Source organism: Telmatherina bonti (genome assembly GCF_933228915.1).
Source record: "Telmatherina bonti genome assembly, chromosome: 14".
Classification (NCBI taxonomy): domain Eukaryota; kingdom Metazoa; phylum Chordata; class Actinopteri; order Atheriniformes; family Telmatherinidae; genus Telmatherina; species Telmatherina bonti.
The window spans coordinates 34,559,398-34,579,993 of NC_136612.1; the positions used below are offsets into that span (position 1 = coordinate 34,559,398).

The window sequence follows — 20,596 nt, forward strand, 5'->3', positions numbered from 1 at the left end:
GATAAATAAAATTAATACATGAAAAGCATGAAATAGAAATAAAATAAACCTCGTAGATAAAAAGCAGGATTAGAACGTAGAATAAACAGAGTTAAAGAATAAAGTCAAATAAAATGTCCAGCTGTAGAAAAAGCTGCAACATGAACATAAAAAACGCCGTTTGCCTGTTTGTCTCGTACGCAGAGGGACGTCAGGGTGGCGTTGTGGCTCCGCAGCCGGTCCAGCTGGTCCCGTTATTCCAGCTGGTCCCGTTGTTCCAGCTGGTCCCGTTGTTCCAGCTGGTCCCGTTGTTCCAGCTGGTCCAGCCGGTCCAGTTGTTCCAGCCGGTCCAGCCGGTCCAGTTGTTCCAGCTGCAGCCGGTCCAGTTGTTCCAGCTGCAGCTGGTCCAGTTGTTCCAGCTGGTCCAGTTGTTCCAGCTGCAGCTGGTCCAGTTGTTCCAGCTGGTCCAGTTGTTCCAGCCGGTCCAGCTGGTCCAGTTGTTCCAGCCGGTCCAGCTGGTCCAGTTGTTCCAGCCGGTCCAGTTGTTCCAGCTGCAGCTGGTCCAGTTGTTCCAGCCGGTCCAGTTGTTCCAGCCGGTCCAGCCGGTCCAGTTGTTCCAGCCGGTCCAGCCGGTCCAGTTGTTCCAGCCGGTCCAGCTAGTCCAGTTCTTCCGACCGGTCCAGTTGTTCCAGCTGGTCCAGCCGGTCCAGTTGTTCCAGCCGGTCCAGCTAGTCCAGTTCTTCCGACTGGTCCAGTTGTTCCAGCTGGTCCAGTTGTTCCAGCTGGTCCAGTTGTTCCAGCCGGTCCAGCTGGTCCAGTTGTTCCAGCCGGTCCAGTTGTTCCAGCTGCAGCTGGTCCAGTTGTTCCAGCCGGTCCAGTTGTTCCAGCCGGTCCAGCTAGTCCAGTTCTTCCGACCGGTCCAGTTCTTCCAGCCGGTCCAGTTGTTCCAGCTGCAGCTGGTCCAGTTGTTCCAGCCGGTCCAGTTGTTCCAGCTGCAGCTGGTCCAGTTGTTCCAGCCGGTCCAGTTGTTCCAGCCGGTCCAGCTGGTCCAGTTGTTCCAGCCGGTCCAGCTGGTCCAGTTGTTCCAGCCGGTCCAGTTGTTCCAGCTGCAGCTGGTCCAGTTGTTCCAGCTGCAGCTGGTCCAGTTGTTCCAGCTGGTCCAGTTGTTCCAGCCGGTCCAGTTGTTCCAGCTGCAGCTGGTCCAGTTGTTCCAGCTGGTCCAGTTGTTCCAGCCGGTCCAGCTGGTCCAGTTGTTCCAGCCGGTCCAGCTGGTCCAGTTGTTCCAGCCGGTCCAGTTGTTCCAGCTGCAGCCGGTCCAGTTGTTCCAGCTGCAGCTGGTCCAGTTGTTCCAGCCGGTCCAGCTGGTCCAGTTGTTCCAGCCGGTCCAGTTGTTCCAGCTGCAACTGGTCCAGTTGTTCCAGCCGGTCCAGCTGGTCCAGTTGTTCCAGCTGCAGCCGGTCCAGTTGTTCCAGCCGGTCCAGCTGGTCCAGTTGTTCCAGCCGGTCCAGCTGGTCCAGTTGTTCCAGCTGCAGCCGGTCCAGTTGTTCCAGCCGGTCCAGCTGGTCCAGTTGTTCCAGCCGGTCCAGCTGGTCCAGTTGTTCCAGCTGGTCCAGTTGTTCCAGCTGCAGCTGGTCCAGTTGTTCCAGCTGGTCCAGCTGGTCCAGTTGTTCCAGCTGGTCCAGCTGGTCCAGTTGTTCCAGCCGGTCCAGCTGGTCCAGTTGTTCCAGCCGGTCCAGTTGTTCCAGCCGGTCCAGCTGGTCCAGTTGGTCCAGTTGTTCCAGCCGGTCCAGTTGTTCCAGCCGGTCCAGTTGTTCCAGCCGGTCCAGCTGGTCCAGTTGTTCCAGCCGGTCCAGCTGGTCCAGTTGTTCCAGCCGGTCCAGTTGTTCCAGCCGGTCCAGCCGGTCCAGCTGGTCCAGTTGTTCCAGCCGGTCCAGCTGGTCCAGTTGTTCCAGTTGGTCCAGCTGGTCCAGTTGTTCCAGCCGGTCCAGTTGTTCCAGCTGGTCCAGTTGTTCCAGCCGGTCCAGCTGGTCCAGTTGTTCCAGCCGGTCCAGTTGTTCCAGCCGGTCCAGCTGGTCCAGTTGTTCCAGCCGGTCCAGTTGTTCCAGCCGGTCCAGCCGGTCCAGCCGGTCCAGTTGTTCCAGCCGGTCCAGTTGTTCCAGCTGCAGCCGGTCCAGTTGTTCCAGCTGCAGCTGGTCCAGTTGTTCCAGCCGGTCCAGCTGGTCCAGTTGTTCCAGCCGGTCCAGTTGTTCCAGCTGCAACTGGTCCAGTTGTTCCAGCCGGTCCAGCTGGTCCAGTTGTTCCAGCTGCAGCCGGTCCAGTTGTTCCAGCCGGTCCAGCTGGTCCAGTTGTTCCAGCCGGTCCAGCTGGTCCAGTTGTTCCAGCTGCAGCCGGTCCAGTTGTTCCAGCCGGTCCAGCTGGTCCAGTTGTTCCAGCCGGTCCAGCTGGTCCAGTTGTTCCAGCTGGTCCAGTTGTTCCAGCTGCAGCTGGTCCAGTTGTTCCAGCTGGTCCAGCTGGTCCAGTTGTTCCAGCTGGTCCAGCTGGTCCAGTTGTTCCAGCCGGTCCAGCTGGTCCAGTTGTTCCAGCCGGTCCAGTTGTTCCAGCCGGTCCAGCTGGTCCAGTTGGTCCAGTTGTTCCAGCCGGTCCAGTTGTTCCAGCCGGTCCAGTTGTTCCAGCCGGTCCAGCTGGTCCAGTTGTTCCAGCCGGTCCAGCTGGTCCAGTTGTTCCAGCCGGTCCAGTTGTTCCAGCCGGTCCAGCCGGTCCAGCTGGTCCAGTTGTTCCAGCCGGTCCAGCTGGTCCAGTTGTTCCAGTTGGTCCAGCTGGTCCAGTTGTTCCAGCCGGTCCAGTTGTTCCAGCTGGTCCAGTTGTTCCAGCCGGTCCAGCTGGTCCAGTTGTTCCAGCCGGTCCAGTTGTTCCAGCCGGTCCAGCTGGTCCAGTTGTTCCAGCCGGTCCAGTTGTTCCAGCTGGTCCAGTTGTTCCAGCCGGTCCAGCTGGTCCAGTTGTTCCAGCCGGTCCAGTTGTTCCAGCTGCAACTGGTCCAGTTGTTCCAGCCGGTCCAGCTGGTCCAGTTGTTCCAGCCGGTCCAGTTGTTCCAGCCGGTCCAGCTGGTCCAGTTGTTCCAGCCGGTCCAGCTGGTCCAGTTGTTCCAGCCGGTCCAGTTGTTCCAGCTGCAGCTGGTCCAGTTGTTCCAGCCGGTCCAGCCGGTCCAGTTGTTCCAGCTGGTCCAGTTGTTCCAGCTGCAGCTGGTCCAGTTGTTCCAGCTGGTCCAGTTGTTCCAGCTGCAGCTGGTCCAGTTGTTCCAGCTGGTCCAGTTGTTCCAGCCGGTCCAGCTGGTCCAGTTGTTCCAGCCGGTCCAGTTGTTCCAGCTGCAGCTGGTCCAGTTGTTCCAGCCGGTCCAGTTGTTCCAGCCGGTCCAGCCGGTCCAGTTGTTCCAGCCGGTCCAGCCGGTCCAGTTGTTCCAGCCGGTCCAGCTAGTCCAGTTCTTCCGACCGGTCCAGTTGTTCCAGCTGGTCCAGCCGGTCCAGTTGTTCCAGCCGGTCCAGCTAGTCCAGTTCTTCCGACCGGTCCAGTTGTTCCAGCTGGTCCAGTTGTTCCAGCTGGTCCAGTTGTTCCAGCTGGTCCAGTTGTTCCAGCTGGTCCAGTTGTTCCAGCCGGTCCAGCTGGTCCAGTTGTTCCAGCCGGTCCAGTTGTTCCAGCTGCAGCTGGTCCAGTTGTTCCAGCCGGTCCAGTTGTTCCAGCCGGTCCAGCTAGTCCAGTTCTTCCGACCGGTCCAGTTCTTCCAGCCGGTCCAGTTGTTCCAGCTGCAGCTGGTCCAGTTGTTCCAGCCGGTCCAGTTGTTCCAGCTGCAGCTGGTCCAGTTGTTCCAGCCGGTCCAGTTGTTCCAGCCGGTCCAGCTGGTCCAGTTGTTCCAGCCGGTCCAGTTGTTCCAGCTGCAGCTGGTCCAGTTGTTCCAGCTGCAGCTGGTCCAGTTGTTCCAGCTGGTCCAGTTGTTCCAGCCGGTCCAGTTGTTCCAGCTGCAGCTGGTCCAGTTGTTCCAGCTGGTCCAGTTGTTCCAGCCGGTCCAGCTGGTCCAGTTGTTCCAGCCGGTCCAGCTGGTCCAGTTGTTCCAGCCGGTCCAGCTGGTCCAGTTGTTCCAGCTGGTCCAGTTGTTCCAGCTGCAGCTGGTCCAGTTGTTCCAGCTGGTCCAGTTGTTCCAGCCGGTCCAGCTGGTCCAGTTGTTCCAGCCGGTCCAGTTGTTCCAGCTGCAACTGGTCCAGTTGTTCCAGCCGGTCCAGCTGGTCCAGTTGTTCCAGCTGCAGCCGGTCCAGTTGTTCCAGCCGGTCCAGCTGGTCCAGTTGTTCCAGCTGCAGCCGGTCCAGTTGTTCCAGCCGGTCCAGCTGGTCCAGTTGTTCCAGCCGGTCCAGCTGGTCCAGTTGTTCCAGCTGGTCCAGTTGTTCCAGCTGCAGCTGGTCCAGTTGTTCCAGCTGGTCCAGCTGGTCCAGTTGTTCCAGCTGGTCCAGCTGGTCCAGCTGGTCCAGCCGGTCCAGCCGGTCCAGTTGTTCCAGCCGGTCCAGTTGTTCCAGCCGGTCCAGCTGGTCCAGCTGGTCCAGTTGTTCCAGCCGGTCCAGTTGTTCCAGCCGGTCCAGCTGGTCCAGTTGTTCCAGCCGGTCCAGTTGTTCCAGCCGGTCCAGCCGGTCCAGTTGTTCCAGCCGGTCCAGCCGGTCCAGCTGGTCCAGTTGTTCCAGCCGGTCCAGCTGGTCCAGTTGTTCCAGTTGGTCCAGCTGGTCCAGTTGTTCCAGCCGGTCCAGTTGTTCCAGCTGGTCCAGTTGTTCCAGCCGGTCCAGCTGGTCCAGTTGTTCCAGCCGGTCCAGTTGTTCCAGCCGGTCCAGCTGGTCCAGTTGTTCCAGCCGGTCCAGCTGGTCCAGTTGTTCCAGCCGGTCCAGCTGGTCCAGTTGTTCCAGCCGGTCCAGTTGTTCCAGCTGGTCCAGTTGTTCCAGCCGGTCCAGCTGGTCCAGTTGTTCCAGCCGGTCCAGTTGTTCCAGCTGCAACTGGTCCAGTTGTTCCAGCCGGTCCAGCTGGTCCAGTTGTTCCAGCCGGTCCAGTTGTTCCAGCCGGTCCAGCTGGTCCAGTTGTTCCAGCCGGTCCAGCTGGTCCAGTTGTTCCAGCCGGTCCAGTTGTTCCAGCTGCAGCTGGTCCAGTTGTTCCAGCCGGTCCAGTTGTTCCAGCCGGTCCAGCTGCAGCCGGTCCAGTTGTTCCAGCCGGTCCAGCTGGTCCAGTTGTTCCAGCCGGTCCAGCTGGTCCAGTTGTTCCAGCCGGTCCAGCTGGTCCAGTTGTTCCAGCTGCAGCCGGTCCAGTTGTTCCAGCCGGTCCAGCTGGTCCAGTTGTTCCAGCTGCAGCCGGTCCAGTTGTTCCAGCCGGTCCAGCTGGTCCAGTTGTTCCAGCCGGTCCAGCTGGTCCAGTTGTTCCAGCTGCAGCCGGTCCAGTTGTTCCAGCTGGTCCAGCTGGTCCAGTTGTTCCAGCTGGTCCAGTTGTTCCAGCCGGTCCAGTTGTTCCAGCCGGTCCAGCTGGTCCAGCTGGTCCAGTTGTTCCAGCCGGTCCAGTTGTTCCAGCCGGTCCAGCTGGTCCAGTTGTTCCAGCCGGTCCAGTTGTTCCAGCCGGTCCAGCTGGTCCAGTTGTTCCAGCCGGTCCAGTTCTTCCAGCCGGTCCAGCTGGTCCAGTTGTTCCAGCCGGTCCAGTTGTTCCAGCCGGTCCAGCCGGTCCAGCTGGTCCAGTTGTTCCAGCCGGTCCAGCTGGTCCAGTTGGTCCAGCCGGTCCAGCCGGTCCAGCTGGTCCAGTTGTTCCAGCCGGTCCAGCTGGTCCAGTTGTTCCAGCCGGTCCAGCTGGTCCAGTTGTTCCAGCCGGTCCAGTTGTTCCAGCCGGTCCAGCCGGTCCAGTTGTTCCAGCCGGTCCAGCCGGTCCAGTTGTTCCAGCCGGTCCAGCCGGTCCAGTTGTTCCAGCCGGTCCAGCTGGTCCAGTTGTTCCAGCTGATCTAAACACTCACAGAGATTCTAACAGACGACTGTTTTGCTTTGTTTAAAATCAGAGACGCATCCAGCCTCTAATGAGTCCATTAGAGGCCGAAATCCTCTTCAACCTGCACGCCAAAAGGAAAGAAAACAGCTGTGTGTGTGTGTGTGTGTGTGTGTGTGTGTGTGTGTGTGTGTGTGTGTGTGTGTGTGTGTGTGTGTGTGTGTGTGTGAGAGAGAGTGATGATGGCCTTTTCCTCTGATGTTAGACAGAAAGACAACACACGGAAGGAAACAGGAAGTTCAGACGTGTGTGATGACGGAACCGAACCTCAGATCGCCCAAAATAACATGAAGAATTCCACATCAGTCTGAGGTCCACACGGGTTAAAGACCGGTTCAGATCCAGTTCAGGAACTGGGTTCAGATCCGGTTCTGCAACTGGGTTCAGAACTGGTTAAAGACTGGTTCAGATCCGGTTCTGGAACTGGGTTCAGAACGGGTTAAAAACCGGTTCAGATCCAGTTCAGGACCTGGGTTCAGAACGGGTTAAAAACCGGTTCAGATCCAGTTCAGCAACTGGGTTCAGAACGGGTTAAAAACCGGTTCAGATCCGGTTCAGGAACTGGGTTCAGATCTGGTTCTGGAACTGGGTTCAGAACCGGTTCTGGAACTGGGTTCAGACCTGGTTAAAGACTGGTTCAGATCCGGTTCAGGAACTGGGTTCAGAACCGGTTCTGGAACTGGGTTCAGACCTGGTTAAAGACTGGTTCAGATCCGGTTCAGGAACTGGGTTCAGATCCGGTTCTGGAACTGGGTTCAGAACTGGTTAAAGACTGGTTCAGATCCGGTTCAGATCCGGTTCAAGAACTGGGTTCAGATCCGGTTCTGGAACTGGGTTCAGAACTGGTTAAAGACTGGTTCAGATCCGGTTCAGATCCGGTTCAAGAACTGGGTTCAGATCCGGTTCTGGAACTGGGTTCAGACCTGGTTAAAGACTGGTTCAGATCCGGTTCTGGAACTGGGTTCAGAACTGGTTAAAGACTGGTTCAGATCCGGTTCAGATCCGGTTCTGGAACTGGGTTCAGAACTGGTTCAGATCCGGTTCAGGAACTGGGTTCAGATCCGGTTCTGGAACTGGGTTCAGAATTGGTTAAAGACTGGTTCAGATCCAGTTCAGGAACTGGGTTCAGAACGGGTTAAAGGCCGGTTCAGATTCGGTTTAGGAACTGGGTTCAGATCCGGTTCAGGAACTGGGTTCAGATCCGGTTCTGGAACTGGGTTCAGAATTGGTTAAAGACTGGTTCAGATCCAGTTCAGGAACTGGGTTCAGAACGGGTTAAAGGCCGGTTCAGATTCGGTTTAGGAACTGGGTTCAGATCCGGTTCAGGAACTGGTTTTAGAGAACTTCGACAGTAGTTTTGTTTTCGTGGGTTTTGTCTGGGGGTCTTGCTGGTATTTCGTGGGGATTCTGGGTTTGGACTGGTTTCTACTAAAGAAACTGGTTCATTGGGTCAGTTTGAAGCAGCTGGAGACTGGTGGATCTGTGCTGCGTGCTCATTGGCTGACTGGATGATTGACAGCTGCCGTCTCTCCTCAGGACCAATGAGCAGCTGGTGTCCTTCCTGTCCAAATATCGCAACATGAACTTCATCAAATCTCACGGCAGAGACAACGCTCGGTAAGAAAGCTGAACTTTTGTTCTCGTCTGTTGGGAAAAAAAGCAGTTTAAGCAAAATATTTAACATATTATTTTTATTTATTATTTTCAGCCAAAAACAAAATAACTTTTATTTTATTGTATTTATTTTTCATTTTATTTAAATTGTGCTGAATTTTATTCTTTTTATTTTATTGCTTACCATTTTAATTTATTTGATTTTACTTAAATCTTAAATTTATTTATGTATATTTTATTTAGGTTTCGCTATTTATTATTTCTTTATGATTTTATTCTAATAATTTTGTTCATTGCGTTTATTCTGTTTGATTTTATTTTGATTAATTTTCTTTTATCTACATTTAACTTTTATCATTTAGATTTTCTTTATCCTATTTTAATTGGTCTTCATTGTATTTACCTGTAAATATTCAATTTTATTATGTTAAATAATTTAATTTTATTAAATTTTATATTTTATTATTTCATTCTATTTCTGTTTTTTTACATAATCAACAATGTCATATCATTTAAATAAATATTAAGTAGATAAACTGTGATGTAAAGAAATTACAAGAAATTTCTGGTTAAAACTTTTAGAAGTAAAAAAAAAAAAAAAAAAGACTGAATTGGTCAAAATAATGAGAACAGAATATGAGAATCTTCCCCATCTGGACTAAAACACACATAAAGTCAAAGAAAATTCAGTCCATCATCAGTTTAAACTGGTTTCTGCTGGAACAGGGACTGGATGAATGTCCGTGTTGTGGAGGGTTAATCTGTTAGACCAACCAAAGCTTGTCCTTAAGAAGCCGTTTGAGTCCAGAGGTTTTAATCCTCAGTGGGATTAAAACAAAGCAGCTGCAGCTCAGAAACAGCGAATCTTAGAGAGCTGGAGGCTTTTTTTGGGACAGAAAGATAAAAAGAAAAGTTGTTAAGAACAAAGTTGACATCAGGTGTTTTAACTCCGGCTGCTCTGTGTGGTTTCAGCTTCATCCGTAAACAGGGTCTGGACCGTCTCTTCTACGAGTGCGACACCCACATGTGGCGACTTGGAGACCGCAAAATCCCCGAGGGCATCGCCGTGGACGGCGGCTCCGATTGGTTCCTGCTGAACCAGCCGTTTGTGGACTACGTGGTGAACTCCAGGGACGAGCTGGTCGGCGGCATGAAGCGCTTCTACACGTACACGCTGCTGCCCGCCGAGGTAACGCACGACTCAACCTTCACCAGGCGTCGTGAAAAGGAAAACCTCAGACTGACTTTGTTCTTCTTGCAGTCGTTTTTCCACACTGTGCTGGAGAACAGCGTCCACTGTGAGACCATGGTGGACAACAACCTGCGGCTCACCAACTGGAACCGTAAACTGGGATGTAAGTGCCAGTACAAGCACATCGTGGACTGGTGCGGCTGCTCGCCAAATGACTTCAAGCCCTCGGACCTGCCGCGCTTCCAGGTGAGAACCGACCTCTCTCCGTGGAACAGGAGTGTGACATCACAGCTCAGAGCCAATCAGCAGCCAGGATAAAACTTAGCGGCAATGCCGTGGTTTGCAAATCTCAGAAACACTGGTTTTACTCCAGTAGGAACATAAACAACAAAGACAAAACCAGTGGAGGAGCATTTGACCACTAACTGGGTTAACTGGCAACAGGCCAGTAACATGACTGGGTTTAGAAGGAACATTTCAGAGTCTCTCAGAAGGAGAGACTGTTCATCAAATTTAAGAAAAATTGCCCTTTAATGTAAATATATGAATATTTTAAAGATCTTACCACCAATATGAAAAAATCCAGAAGGAATCCCTGTGTGCCTGGTATAGATCAAAGATCAGAACTGTTGGGTGGTGATCTTTAGATGGTAAACTTACAGAAATCATTAACTGTTATCACAGTTCACAATGAAATCTATATGTTTAAACTAATATTGGGCGTTTTGATACTCTGAAATTGATTCTTTAATATCTGCTATTAAAAAAAAATAGATTTGATCCTCTTAAATATCCCAAGAAGATTGTACTGAAACAAAACATGCAATTTGCTTTAACTTCTGAGTTTTATTCAGAAAAATGACGTTCTAAATAAACAGCCCCGTCGCATCCCTTCTGTCTTCCAAAAATTGCACTTTTCTTACCATTTTTTCATTAAAGAACATTGAAAAGTATGAAAAAAGTTTATTCTTATTCATTTATATATTCTCTTATCATTTTATTAATTAAAATAAAGTATTTTATCTTTATTTGTATTTTAAATTGGGTAAAAAAATATCTTTCAATAAGATGCAAAAAATATTTATCAGTATCAATATCTATATCAGTGTCAGTATTGATATCAGTATCTGTATCGGTATCAGTACTGGTATCAGTGTCAATAACGTAGAACTACTACAAATAATTATAATATTATAATGGCTCATCCCAAATTTTCATTATAGTAATATTTTTTATGTTATTTATTTATTTGCTGCAAATCTTTTGGATAAAACTTTTTTGTTTATGACTGATATGCAGTACTGTGTGTGTGTGTGTGTGTGTGTGTGTGTGTGTGTGGGGACGGAGGTGGGGGTCTATTGAAAGGTGGAAGAAACAAATAGAGCTGATTAAAAAGAAAACTTTCCAGGTTTCTGTGTAACAAGCTGTTTATGGTCATGTTTACATTAAACGTTGGAGTCGTAGGATACTTTCCCTTCTTCTTCTGGGGCAGGTTTTAGTTTTTACTGCAGAAATAATAATACTGATATTTCTCTACTGGATCAGAATACGCTGTAAAAAAAAAAAAAAAAAAGCTTCTTTTTACAGCAAATGGTTAAAAACATTTTGTTTTTCTGTCTTTGAGAGAAGATGAGCTGAATATTTCTGCATTGTTCAGTTCTGGACATGGCTTTAAATCCCATCAGACCACTCTTAAAGACATTTTACACCTCATATCAGTGCTTTTATGTCTTTATTTTAATGCTTCAGCTCAGAGGAGAACTCCCCTCTGAACACAACTGTCTGTTTGTCCCTCAAACCCCCGTTTGATTCATGTTTGTCATGTTAAATCTGAAGCTTTAAAGTGAACGTGATGCAGTTGTCGGGTTTTATAGGGTCAAACCGAAGGACGACCCGTCTTGCCAAACCTGCAGCTGTGATGACTATAAGCCACAGAGCCCATTAACACTTTAAAAATATAATTACACCACCCCCCCTTCCAAACAAATAAACCCCTGAATAAAGACGGAGAACAGAGCAAATCCTCATATCTCAGATGCTTCAGGAAACTTCAAAAACCTTTTGTGTTATTTAAGATTTCCTGAATATTAAAGACAAAAGAAATAGTTATTTTCTGTATTATAACCCAGATAAAATGACATTTTAAGAATTTTTCCAGTAAAAATCAAACAATCTGAATGTTTATTATTTTAAAAGCCACAGAAAATACGTCGCATTTCTTCTAAACTTCAGAGAAGTTGCACAACTTTTCAATTTTGCTTTCATTTGTACGAAACGTGATATTTCTGCAGACGTGTACCGTCTGACGAGCTTTTCTTTTTCTCCTCATGGCTGCCAGGGGGCCCAGAATAGCTCCACATTCACAAATTAGCAGTGCTGGTTTCACCTCCAGCAGGCGGTGGTGTAACGACAGATCTGAGGTCGGCGCTGGCGGCGGGCTGCTGATGGTTTCTATAAGAGGAGCTGATCCTGGATGCAGCTGGACTCCGAGCCAGGACGTATTTTTAGAGCTTTGTAGCGCTGAGGTTTCAGGGTTCTCATTATTATAATGTCGGGTTCGACAGAGAGGCGGCTGAAGGTCAGAGACTCACGTCCGCAGTATAACACACACTTTTTCATTAAAAGGTCGTAAAACGGTGGCATTAAATTCATCATTAAACAGACAACAGTCAGAAAGCAGAAAACTTTTCATGAATATAGAACTAATGAAGAAAAATGTTTTCTCTGTTTGCATTAACCCTGCAAGGCCTGACACATGAAAAGTTCCCTTCATATGAGCTCTTCAACAAAATATCAACAAAAATAAACACTTTTTTTTTTTAGGAATATTTACCTTTTTTTGTCTTGAGCTTTCTGGTATTTATTACAGGCCTGAAGGCAAGTGTCACTTTGTGTTCAAGTTTTTATCATAAAGTGATGCAAAATGTCTTAGAAACTGTATAAATCGTGTGTCCTGTACTGTTTTTTATTCCTGAAGCACTTTAAAAACAACAAACAGGTGACCAGAGTGCTGTACAGTAACAGTATATATATCACGTTGGACTGGTAAAGATAGAAATAAACACAGTTAATCTTATAGAATATTCATAAATTATATACAAGTAATTTGTTCTCAAAATTCATCATAATTGGGGTCCTTTTAAATGACAGATTCTCAATATCCAGCTGGAAGAAAGCAGAGTGTAGAAAAAGCAGGTTTAGCAGGTTAACAGCGTAATTTAGCTTTACCTGCCTACCTCCGTTAGCTTGTTAGCGCCCGTTAGCTCCCGTTAGCACCAGGTTAGCTCACTTAGCTTTTAGCTGCAGGCAGGTTGGAGTATGATAGATGTCAATCATCCACCCCCACCATCACAGCCCCCCTCTCAGCTCCACCTCTTTGCCCCTTTTTGTATTTTCCGGGAGAGACGACACGCATGACGCTGCCAAGATGAAGATGATGGGAACCGTCCAATTAGCTTCATTTCAGCTCTTCAGAAACCTTCTGGTGACGTCACGGCGGCTCCACCCATCTCTCATAGAGTTTATGGTCTGTACTCTTGGTGTTTAACCTCTGGACAATGGATTTGGGGTGGAACTCTCCGTTCACAGTGAACAGCTTCCATGTGGCCTGGGATCAGCTGAACTTCCTCTTTTGTCCAGATTATTATCCCAGCAGGGCATCTGGAAAACCCGAATAAGCATAAAGATGCGTGAATCTGTGGTCTCTGGGTTTTCTTGTGGCTTGTCTCAGATATCTTCTGGTATTTTTAATAAATACTAAAATTAAATTTGTTCTAATTTTCCCTCTTTGTGTCTGTATTTTCTCACAGCAAGCAGCCCGTCCCACCTTCTTCGCCCGGAAGTTCGAGGCCAGCGTCAGCCAGGAGATCATCAGCCAGCTGGACGCCTTCCTGTTCGGGGCGTACCCCTCCGGGACCCCAGGCCTCCAGACCTACTGGGAGAACATCTTTGAGCAGGAGACAGACGGACTGGGCAGCCTTTCGGACTCCTCGCTCAGCCACTACCACGCCTTCGCTCGCATGGGTCTGTCCCGCGCCGCCAGCTCGCTGCAGGGACATCCCAACGACAACAGCTGCAGGTACCATCACGTGATCCATGCTTCATTCTCATACATGCAGTTTCTGTACAGCATACAGGCGTGTGCATCATCACTGCAACGACATACATACAGTTTACATACAGTTCACATGGACTGTAAAAATATCTCTCATTTATACTAAATATTGTAAGTTTTATGATTCTTTTCCATTTGATTTAATGGAAAAATGTTCTCAAACTGGAAAGATTTTAAGCTTATCAGTGTTTAACTTAAATCTCATCAAATTTAAAGTAGAGTTATGCAACTTTACACACGAATGATCATAAGTTTTGGGACATATTCAAATTGAATTTAATGAAAAAGTGTCAAAAAAACCTATGATAAACGGTGTATAAAAACTAAATACCAGCAATTTTATTAAAACTGCATTTATACCAACAATGGATAAAGTCATTTTTAGACTAATTCTTTTATATTTTTGCAGTTTTGACCATATTTATAGGTAAATTAATTTCTTTACATTCCGTCTTTCACTAAATATTAAAAAGCCAAGTTATGGAAAAAGATACCATTTTAAAAGGAATTTTCAATTCAGTTTTATTATTCCTTCTATGTTTTCCTGTTATTTCAAAGTAAGTAAAATGCATTGCTAAAGGGCCCACAGTCCAGGGACTTGAACCTGTGTCCTGCAGCCATGCATCCACCTCTTTAACATATGTTATGTGTACACATAGCATATCATGTAACAAATTACCAGTATAATAAGATTCATGGTGAATAAATTCATGGAATTAACTGTTTTAATCTTGAATTCAGCAGTTTAACAACCCCTTTTCGTTGGAGACACTTTCACAACACATCCAGTGGAAAAGTGTCCCAAAACTTCTGAGTAGTAGAGTATTTTTATTAGTCATGTGACAAAAGGACTAAAATTTGCTTTGAGCAGGAAATCTAAAAGTTAAAACATTCAGATGCAACATAAACCTTTGCGTCTAACATGCAGCTAACAGCATCACACAGACACGAAGTTTGGAAAACGTTTGGGACCACCTCAGCGAGCACCTTTGGGATGAGTTTCTCCCGACTTTCCAAGTCGCACATCCGATTTCAAGCTGCGTTCTTTTCACATTTTCCTTTGGGAACGGGGAAAATCATACTTGCAAGTACAAACATCATACACCATAAATCTATATGTAACACTGAAACCTCACGATGAAGGACGCATTATGTTCGATGTGTTGGCGTGAAGTCGTTGGCTAGCTTTAATGGAGTAGCAGACTCATCCAGAAGAAAAGGGTTCTGCAGTAACATGTAGGAAGGAAGACGTGTCAGGAAGTCACGCTGCAAGAATCAACCGCTTCCAGCTGCTTGGATGATTCCAGCAAAGTGACGTAACCATAGCAACCACAGGCGCACGAGTTCCTCCTCGTCGTCTGCTGCTGGATTAAACTCAGCATGTTGGGTTTTTACCCGCTGCAGGTGTTTCCTGATGTTTTACTGAGTTGCAGGATATTAACCATCTGGTCCACTTCCCGTAGTTTTTTTCTCTAACATGAACCCATAAAACACCTGCACAGGTGAGTTACTGAGCGGTCGGTTCCTCTCTGACTGGATGTAGAAGTGTGTTGAGTGGTAACATGATGAAAATATCTGCACTGAACGTCTGGGTTCTGAACGTATTTAGAATATCTGATCTTGACTCAGTCATTTAATTGTGAACTCTGACTGATTATTGGTTGAGTTTATTCTTTATGAATAAAATGTTCAATGCCACAGCTGATGGATGGATCACATTTTAGGTAAAGTGTTGCAAAAGTTGTTTTTTTTTTTTGCAGGAGAAAATATTTTGTCAGTATTCTATACTTAATCTGCTTCAGTATGGCTCAAATATTGAATTATTAATGCAGATTTTTTTTGTCTCATAAATTAAAATTCATAAATGCGATAATTTACATCCGGTTATGATGTCCTGGCGCCAGGACTGTATCATACCATGAATTAAAACGGGTCTGACCTGTTAGTAGAAACCATTTTATGGAGACTTAAACAGAAACAAAGTAAAAATGAGATCGTGTAGCTGTGTTTCTGTCACACCTAGAACTACGCAACACCAGAATATCACAATAAAAAACCGCTAATGGAAACGCCGACATTTAAAAAAAAACCAACTCAGTTATCATTAAAAAAATGTTTGCACTCTCACGAGGAGGTTTTCCAGAGGTTTCTATATAGAAGTATGTTGCAAAAGTGTAATGGAAACACTCTTTCAGTATGTGGCGTAGCAGGTCACATGACTAATTTATTTCAGGTAAAGATGGCACAATGTGTGTTGACCAATCAGCAACCTCCAGCGGTTAAAGTTAAGCCGAAATCTGCAGTTCCCCCTTCATCCACTAGGGGCTCCAAAACAGAGCAAATCCCCATAGACTCCCATGTTAAAAAGACCAACTTCACAGCAGAAATAAACATGTTTACAGCCTGGTACAAGAATCCATTTTCGGATTAATTGGTCAGGTTTACCTTCATGACAACTTTGGGACAAATTAATTTTTTGCTAACTTCTCTGTTTAGACATAATGTCATCTCAAAATTGGGCATAATTAGGTTGTTGTCGTTTGATTGACAGGTACCCGATATCCTGCTACAAGAAGGAGGAATGTAGAACAACTGCAGGTTTTAGCCAGGTAACAACGTGACTTAGCTTTAGTCCGCTAACCTCGGTTAGCTGGTTAGCTCTTGTTAGCTCCAGATTAGCTCAGATAGCTCTTAGCTACAGGCAGGTCAGAGTTTGATAGACTCTGGCGATGGAAGAAGCCAACCAATGAGCTTCATTTCAGCTCTTCAGTAACCTACATCACAAAGGCTCCATCCATCTTTTACATACAGCCTTTGGTCTGGACGGAGGACACAGAAATGTTTTAAATAACAAATAATTAAAGAGAAATATATAACCACCATCCTTGCTAGCAAACAACAGCAAAATGCAGAGTTTTACAAGGAATTATAAAGAGAAATGAGGAAGAAGAACATTGAAAAGCCACGGAGAATCCTCCACAGTGAGTTAGAGACCCTGAAACAACACAACTTGGACACCCCTAAAAGCCACAGCTCTTTTAAAATCTCATCTGCGAGACGAGATGTTGGCTTGTTTTTATTCAGCAACAACCTGTAATGGAAATGCAGCTTGTGTTTACACCAAAAGCAGAACCCCCAGAGGTTTACAGGCTGTTTCCTGTCCAGGTATCTCAGGAATAAGGCCGCTTTGTTTCAGAGAGAGAAACTCTGTCACCGTCTGAACGGAGCAGGACGCTCCATGAAATCTTTCCAGCTAACGCACCACTGCTGGAGTTTCTGCTCTCCAACTTAAACATGAAGATAAGGCCAGCCTGTCCGGAGGTACAATCAGGCTTCAGTTTCTGCACAGGCTGGATTTTTCCAGCTGTACGTGTGTGTGTGTGTGTGTGTGTGTGTGTGTGTGTGTGTGTGTGGTGAGTGGGGACCCACAGTAGGTACAAGGAGGTTCTTGTTGCTGGTTTTCGGGTGGGGATTGGTGGTTAGCATGGGTGGAGGCCGGATTATGGAGGGGAGGGTGTGAGTGTGGAGCAGTCTGTCCAGCGTCTGAAAGCACGTCGTCTACAGTGATGTGGACACATTTAGTCACTTTCATGCTTCGATCTACATCAGTGCAGGTTTCTCTTTGCTTTGTTTCCGTCTTTGTTCCTCGTTAATGTGTCTGCTGCAGGTCTTCAGGGTTTATGATCATTTCATACCTAACTTCTGCTCCACAGACTCGGTTAAATAAATGTGTGTCTGTATAAGTCCATCCATTTTCTACACCGCTTTGCCCAGTTAAGGCTCAAACTGGAACCTATCCCAGCAATCACTGGTATAAGTATATATGTATATTTGTTTGTTGTTGATATTATTATTGCTCTTTTAGCCAGGGTTCATTCTCAATGCCCGTCCCTGGTTGGGTTTTTACACTCAACAGAGATGATAGTAATTCTGCACAATACATTACAATGCAAGATATAAAAAGTATACATACATATTTATACACACACACACACACACGCACATATACAAACACAGATGTATGTAAAACACAACCAAACAACATAAAAAATGCTATCAGTAGAAAAGTCATTATTGATTCAATAAAACTTAATAAATAAAACATGGTGTTCACATATCTAAGTGCTCATGAAAAAATTATCCAGAGCAAATAAATGATCAGTGCATATAAACAATCACACCCCTGTAACACCCACATGGAAAATTACATGTAAATTATATGTACACACACACAAAAAAAAAGCATAAAACCCTTCCTCCGTCGGGAAAGTGTGCCCTGACGCAGTGTTAAAATAAAAATCAGAAAAAACTTCAGATTTTTTTGTTTTTTATAGAAATGAAGGTGCTTTGCTGAAAAACTTTGCCCACTTTGTAGCCGTAAACTCAGACGTACATTTACTTTGAAACTTTGTTTGAAGTTTAAATTATCATGAAAAGTAAAACTTTTTGTGTCTCAAAGATCATTTTTATATTTTTTTTTTTCTGATTTTGACGCAGTCACATTTGAAGTTTTAATAAATTTACTAAATTGCAACAGTGTTCAGGGCAATGTCATACTCTCTTATTTTGTCCTTCAAAAATGTTGAGAAAACCTCTGAAACAAACTTCTTTCAGACCTACAACTGCTCCTGTGCGTGTACCAATTATACATGAAAACGTAGACATTTTCCTCATCTATCATCCAACGTGACCAGCATTATGATGGGCATTATGGTTTTCTCTCATATCCACTGGGAGTGCAGACTGCACCCTCTGCTGGCTCCATCGCTTCCATTCATTCGACTCTTTTAGCAGAAAGTCATGGTTTCACCGCCGCTCAGGCTGAATGTTTGGTGGAAAACGTCTCTGGGAGAAACCGGCTGGCGGTTTGACGTAAGCTCTGTTTCTCAGGTACGTGGCCATGAGCCACCCGGTGTCGGTGCACCTCTACTTCCTGTCGGACCAGTTCCAGGGCTACCTGGTGCGTCATGTGGCCACTAACCGAGCCTCCACCCAGCTGGAGAACCTGGAGACATGGGTGACACCCAGAGATCACTTCACCCTGACCAACTCGCTCCACGCCAACAACAGACTGCAGCACATCCAGGTCAGATGGCTTCTGATGTCTCCAGCTGCAAGCCGGACACAAACATGCTGGTTTCGCTGCAGGATTTGTGAATACGTCGGAATAAAAGCATGAAAATACAGATGCAAACTGATGCTTTCAGGTCGGGTCAGACTGGGATCCGAAGGAGCGTCTCTTCAGGAACTGGGGGTGCCTGCTGGGGCCCGAGGACGAGCCGGTGGCCGTGCAGCGCTGGAGCCGAAGCCAGAGCAACCTGACGGCCACCGTGGTGTGGATCGACCCCACCAACGTCATCGCAGCCACCTACGACATCCTGGTGGACGCCTCTGCCGAGGTCACCCACTACCGGCCGCCGTTCACCTCCCCGCTGAGGCCGGGCGTCTGGACGCTGAGGGTCCTGCATCACTGGAGCCTGCTGGGCCAGACCAGCTTCATCGTCGCCCCTCTGGAGTTTCACCGTAAGGAGCCCATTCAGAAAGGTGGGTCTGTTTCTGTTTTCCTGATTCTGTACGAATGTTTCTGCAACATCGCCGCTGCGGCGACAAACTCCGCCGCTTAGGGAAACGCTTTGCTGCCATTTGCACAATCAGGCTTTCCAACTTTTAAAATAATTTCAGAGGAAGAGTATTTTATTTTATTTTTTAAGTTTCACTTTTTATTTTATTCAAGTTTTATAGTTATTTATTCTGTTTTTATCTTAATTTCAATGCTTTATTTAACTCATTTGATTTTATTTAAGTTTTACATTTTTATTACTTTTACTTTTATTATTTCAATGATGAAATCAGATCGTTCACCTGCTAATGCATATTTCTGAAGTTTTGTCCTATTTGGAGGTGAACACTCAGAAATCCCAGCTTCTTGAATGCAGCATCATGTCTGTAACGTTGTTCAGCTACGGGACGAAGCAAAAAGTCTGACAAATAAAACACAGTGATGGTTGTTTATTCGTGCTTTATTTGTACTTGTAAATGTGTTGATTTCAACTTTTCACTTAAAGTTTTTGTGCTTAAAGTTTGGTGTTAATCACCAGATTTTATAGGATAAGTAGGAATTTCCAGGTGACGTCGCCAGGTGTAATGTTTCATGGGTCTCTGCAGACCCCAGCAGTCAGCAGCTCAGAGCGGTGGTCCTCCAGCTGTCAGCAGCAAGCACACGTATATTTATAGTGTCACACTCACACAGGTCACCTCTGTCTGAAATACCCTCCTCTTCCTCAGTGTTTGGTTTATTTGTGTTATATTATGTCGACATGTAAGAGAGAATATTCTAATTATTGGAAAAAAGGCATTACAGGTTCATGGAATGTTCTGTGTGGCATTATGAGAAAAGAAACCAAAAATATAAATTACCCAGAATACTTCATGGAAAATGACTATTAATAATACGGAGGATGTGGTGAACGGTTTTAACAGATCCTTTGTCAATGTGGGACCAGAATTAGCATAAAAAATAAAGGAACCCAAAGCAACTGAATATGGAGATGTAGAAGATTTGGTGGACAGAAACCAAAGTACAATCTTTCTAAGAGCAGTGGATGAAAAAGAAATGATGGAGATAGTAAGAAGTTGTGAAAGTAAAACCTGTACAGACTGGTATGGTACCAACATGACAACAGTGAAGAACGTTATGGAAGAAATCGTAAAACCATTGACCCACATCTGCAACTTGTCTCTGCAGTCAGGTACATTTCCAGACAAAATTAAATCTGGGAATTTTAATCTGGGCACGAACCACAGGCCTGTTTCTTTACTCCCACAATTCTCCAAAATACTGGAGAAAATATTTGCAGAGAGATAAACAAGTTTATTGACAAACATAACTTATTTACAGAAAGCCAGAACGGATTTAGAGCAGACTGATCAACTTCTATGGCATTGATGGAAGGAATTACAGATTGTATAGACAGTAAAAAAAAAAAATATAGCAGTAGGACTATTCTTAGATCTCAAAGCCTTTGACACCATTGATCACCATATATTAATAACTAAACTGGAAAGGTATGGGATAAGGGGAGGGGGTTTGAACTGGCTGAAAAGCTCTTTAAAGAACAGGAAACAGTTCATACAAATGGATAAATACAGATCAGGATACATGGAAATCTCATGTGGAGTGCCACAGGGGTCAGTATTGGGTCCCAAGTTATTTATAATATACATCAGTGACATATGCTGAGTATCACAACTATAGAAATTTTTTTTTTTTTTTTTTGCTGATGACACAAACATTTTCTGTTCTGGAGAGAATTTGCAGCAGGTTTTGGAGAGGATTACAAGACAAATGGCAAAACTAAAACCATGGTTTGACAGAAATAAATTATCATTAAACTTAAGTAAAAAAAAGATTATGTTGTTTGGGAGGAATAACAAAGACACACATGTTGAACTGGTAATTGATAATACACAACTAGAGAGAGTAAATAAAATTAAATTTCTTGGTCTGAAAAATCTGGTAGAAACCTGAAATAAGAAATATCAGAGTGAAACTTGCAAAAATCATTTCATTTATCGGCAAAATTAGTCACATTATTGACACTAAATCACTGTAGATTCTACATTCTTCACTGATTTTACCGTATTTATCAAAC

The 20,596-nt window shown here is 46.1% G+C and overlaps 1 protein-coding gene across 1 annotated transcript in view; it reads left to right on the top strand.

Moving 5' to 3' along the window:
• Positions 1-18,568, top strand: part of LOC306765661 (xylosyltransferase 1-like) — a gene marked incomplete at both ends in the record, with an annotated part of 42,462 nt that extends 23,894 nt beyond the window's left edge. The window contains 6 exons of the mRNA XM_079253145.1: positions 7,561-7,641; positions 8,611-8,827; positions 8,900-9,076; positions 12,640-12,908; positions 17,835-18,030; positions 18,152-18,568. Coding sequence (XP_079109271.1) covers positions 7,561-7,641; positions 8,611-8,827; positions 8,900-9,076; positions 12,640-12,908; positions 17,835-18,030; positions 18,152-18,568 — 1,357 coding nt within the window. The remainder of the gene's footprint in view (positions 1-7,560; positions 7,642-8,610; positions 8,828-8,899; positions 9,077-12,639; positions 12,909-17,834; positions 18,031-18,151) is intronic.
• Positions 18,569-20,596: the final 2,028 nt, after the last annotated feature.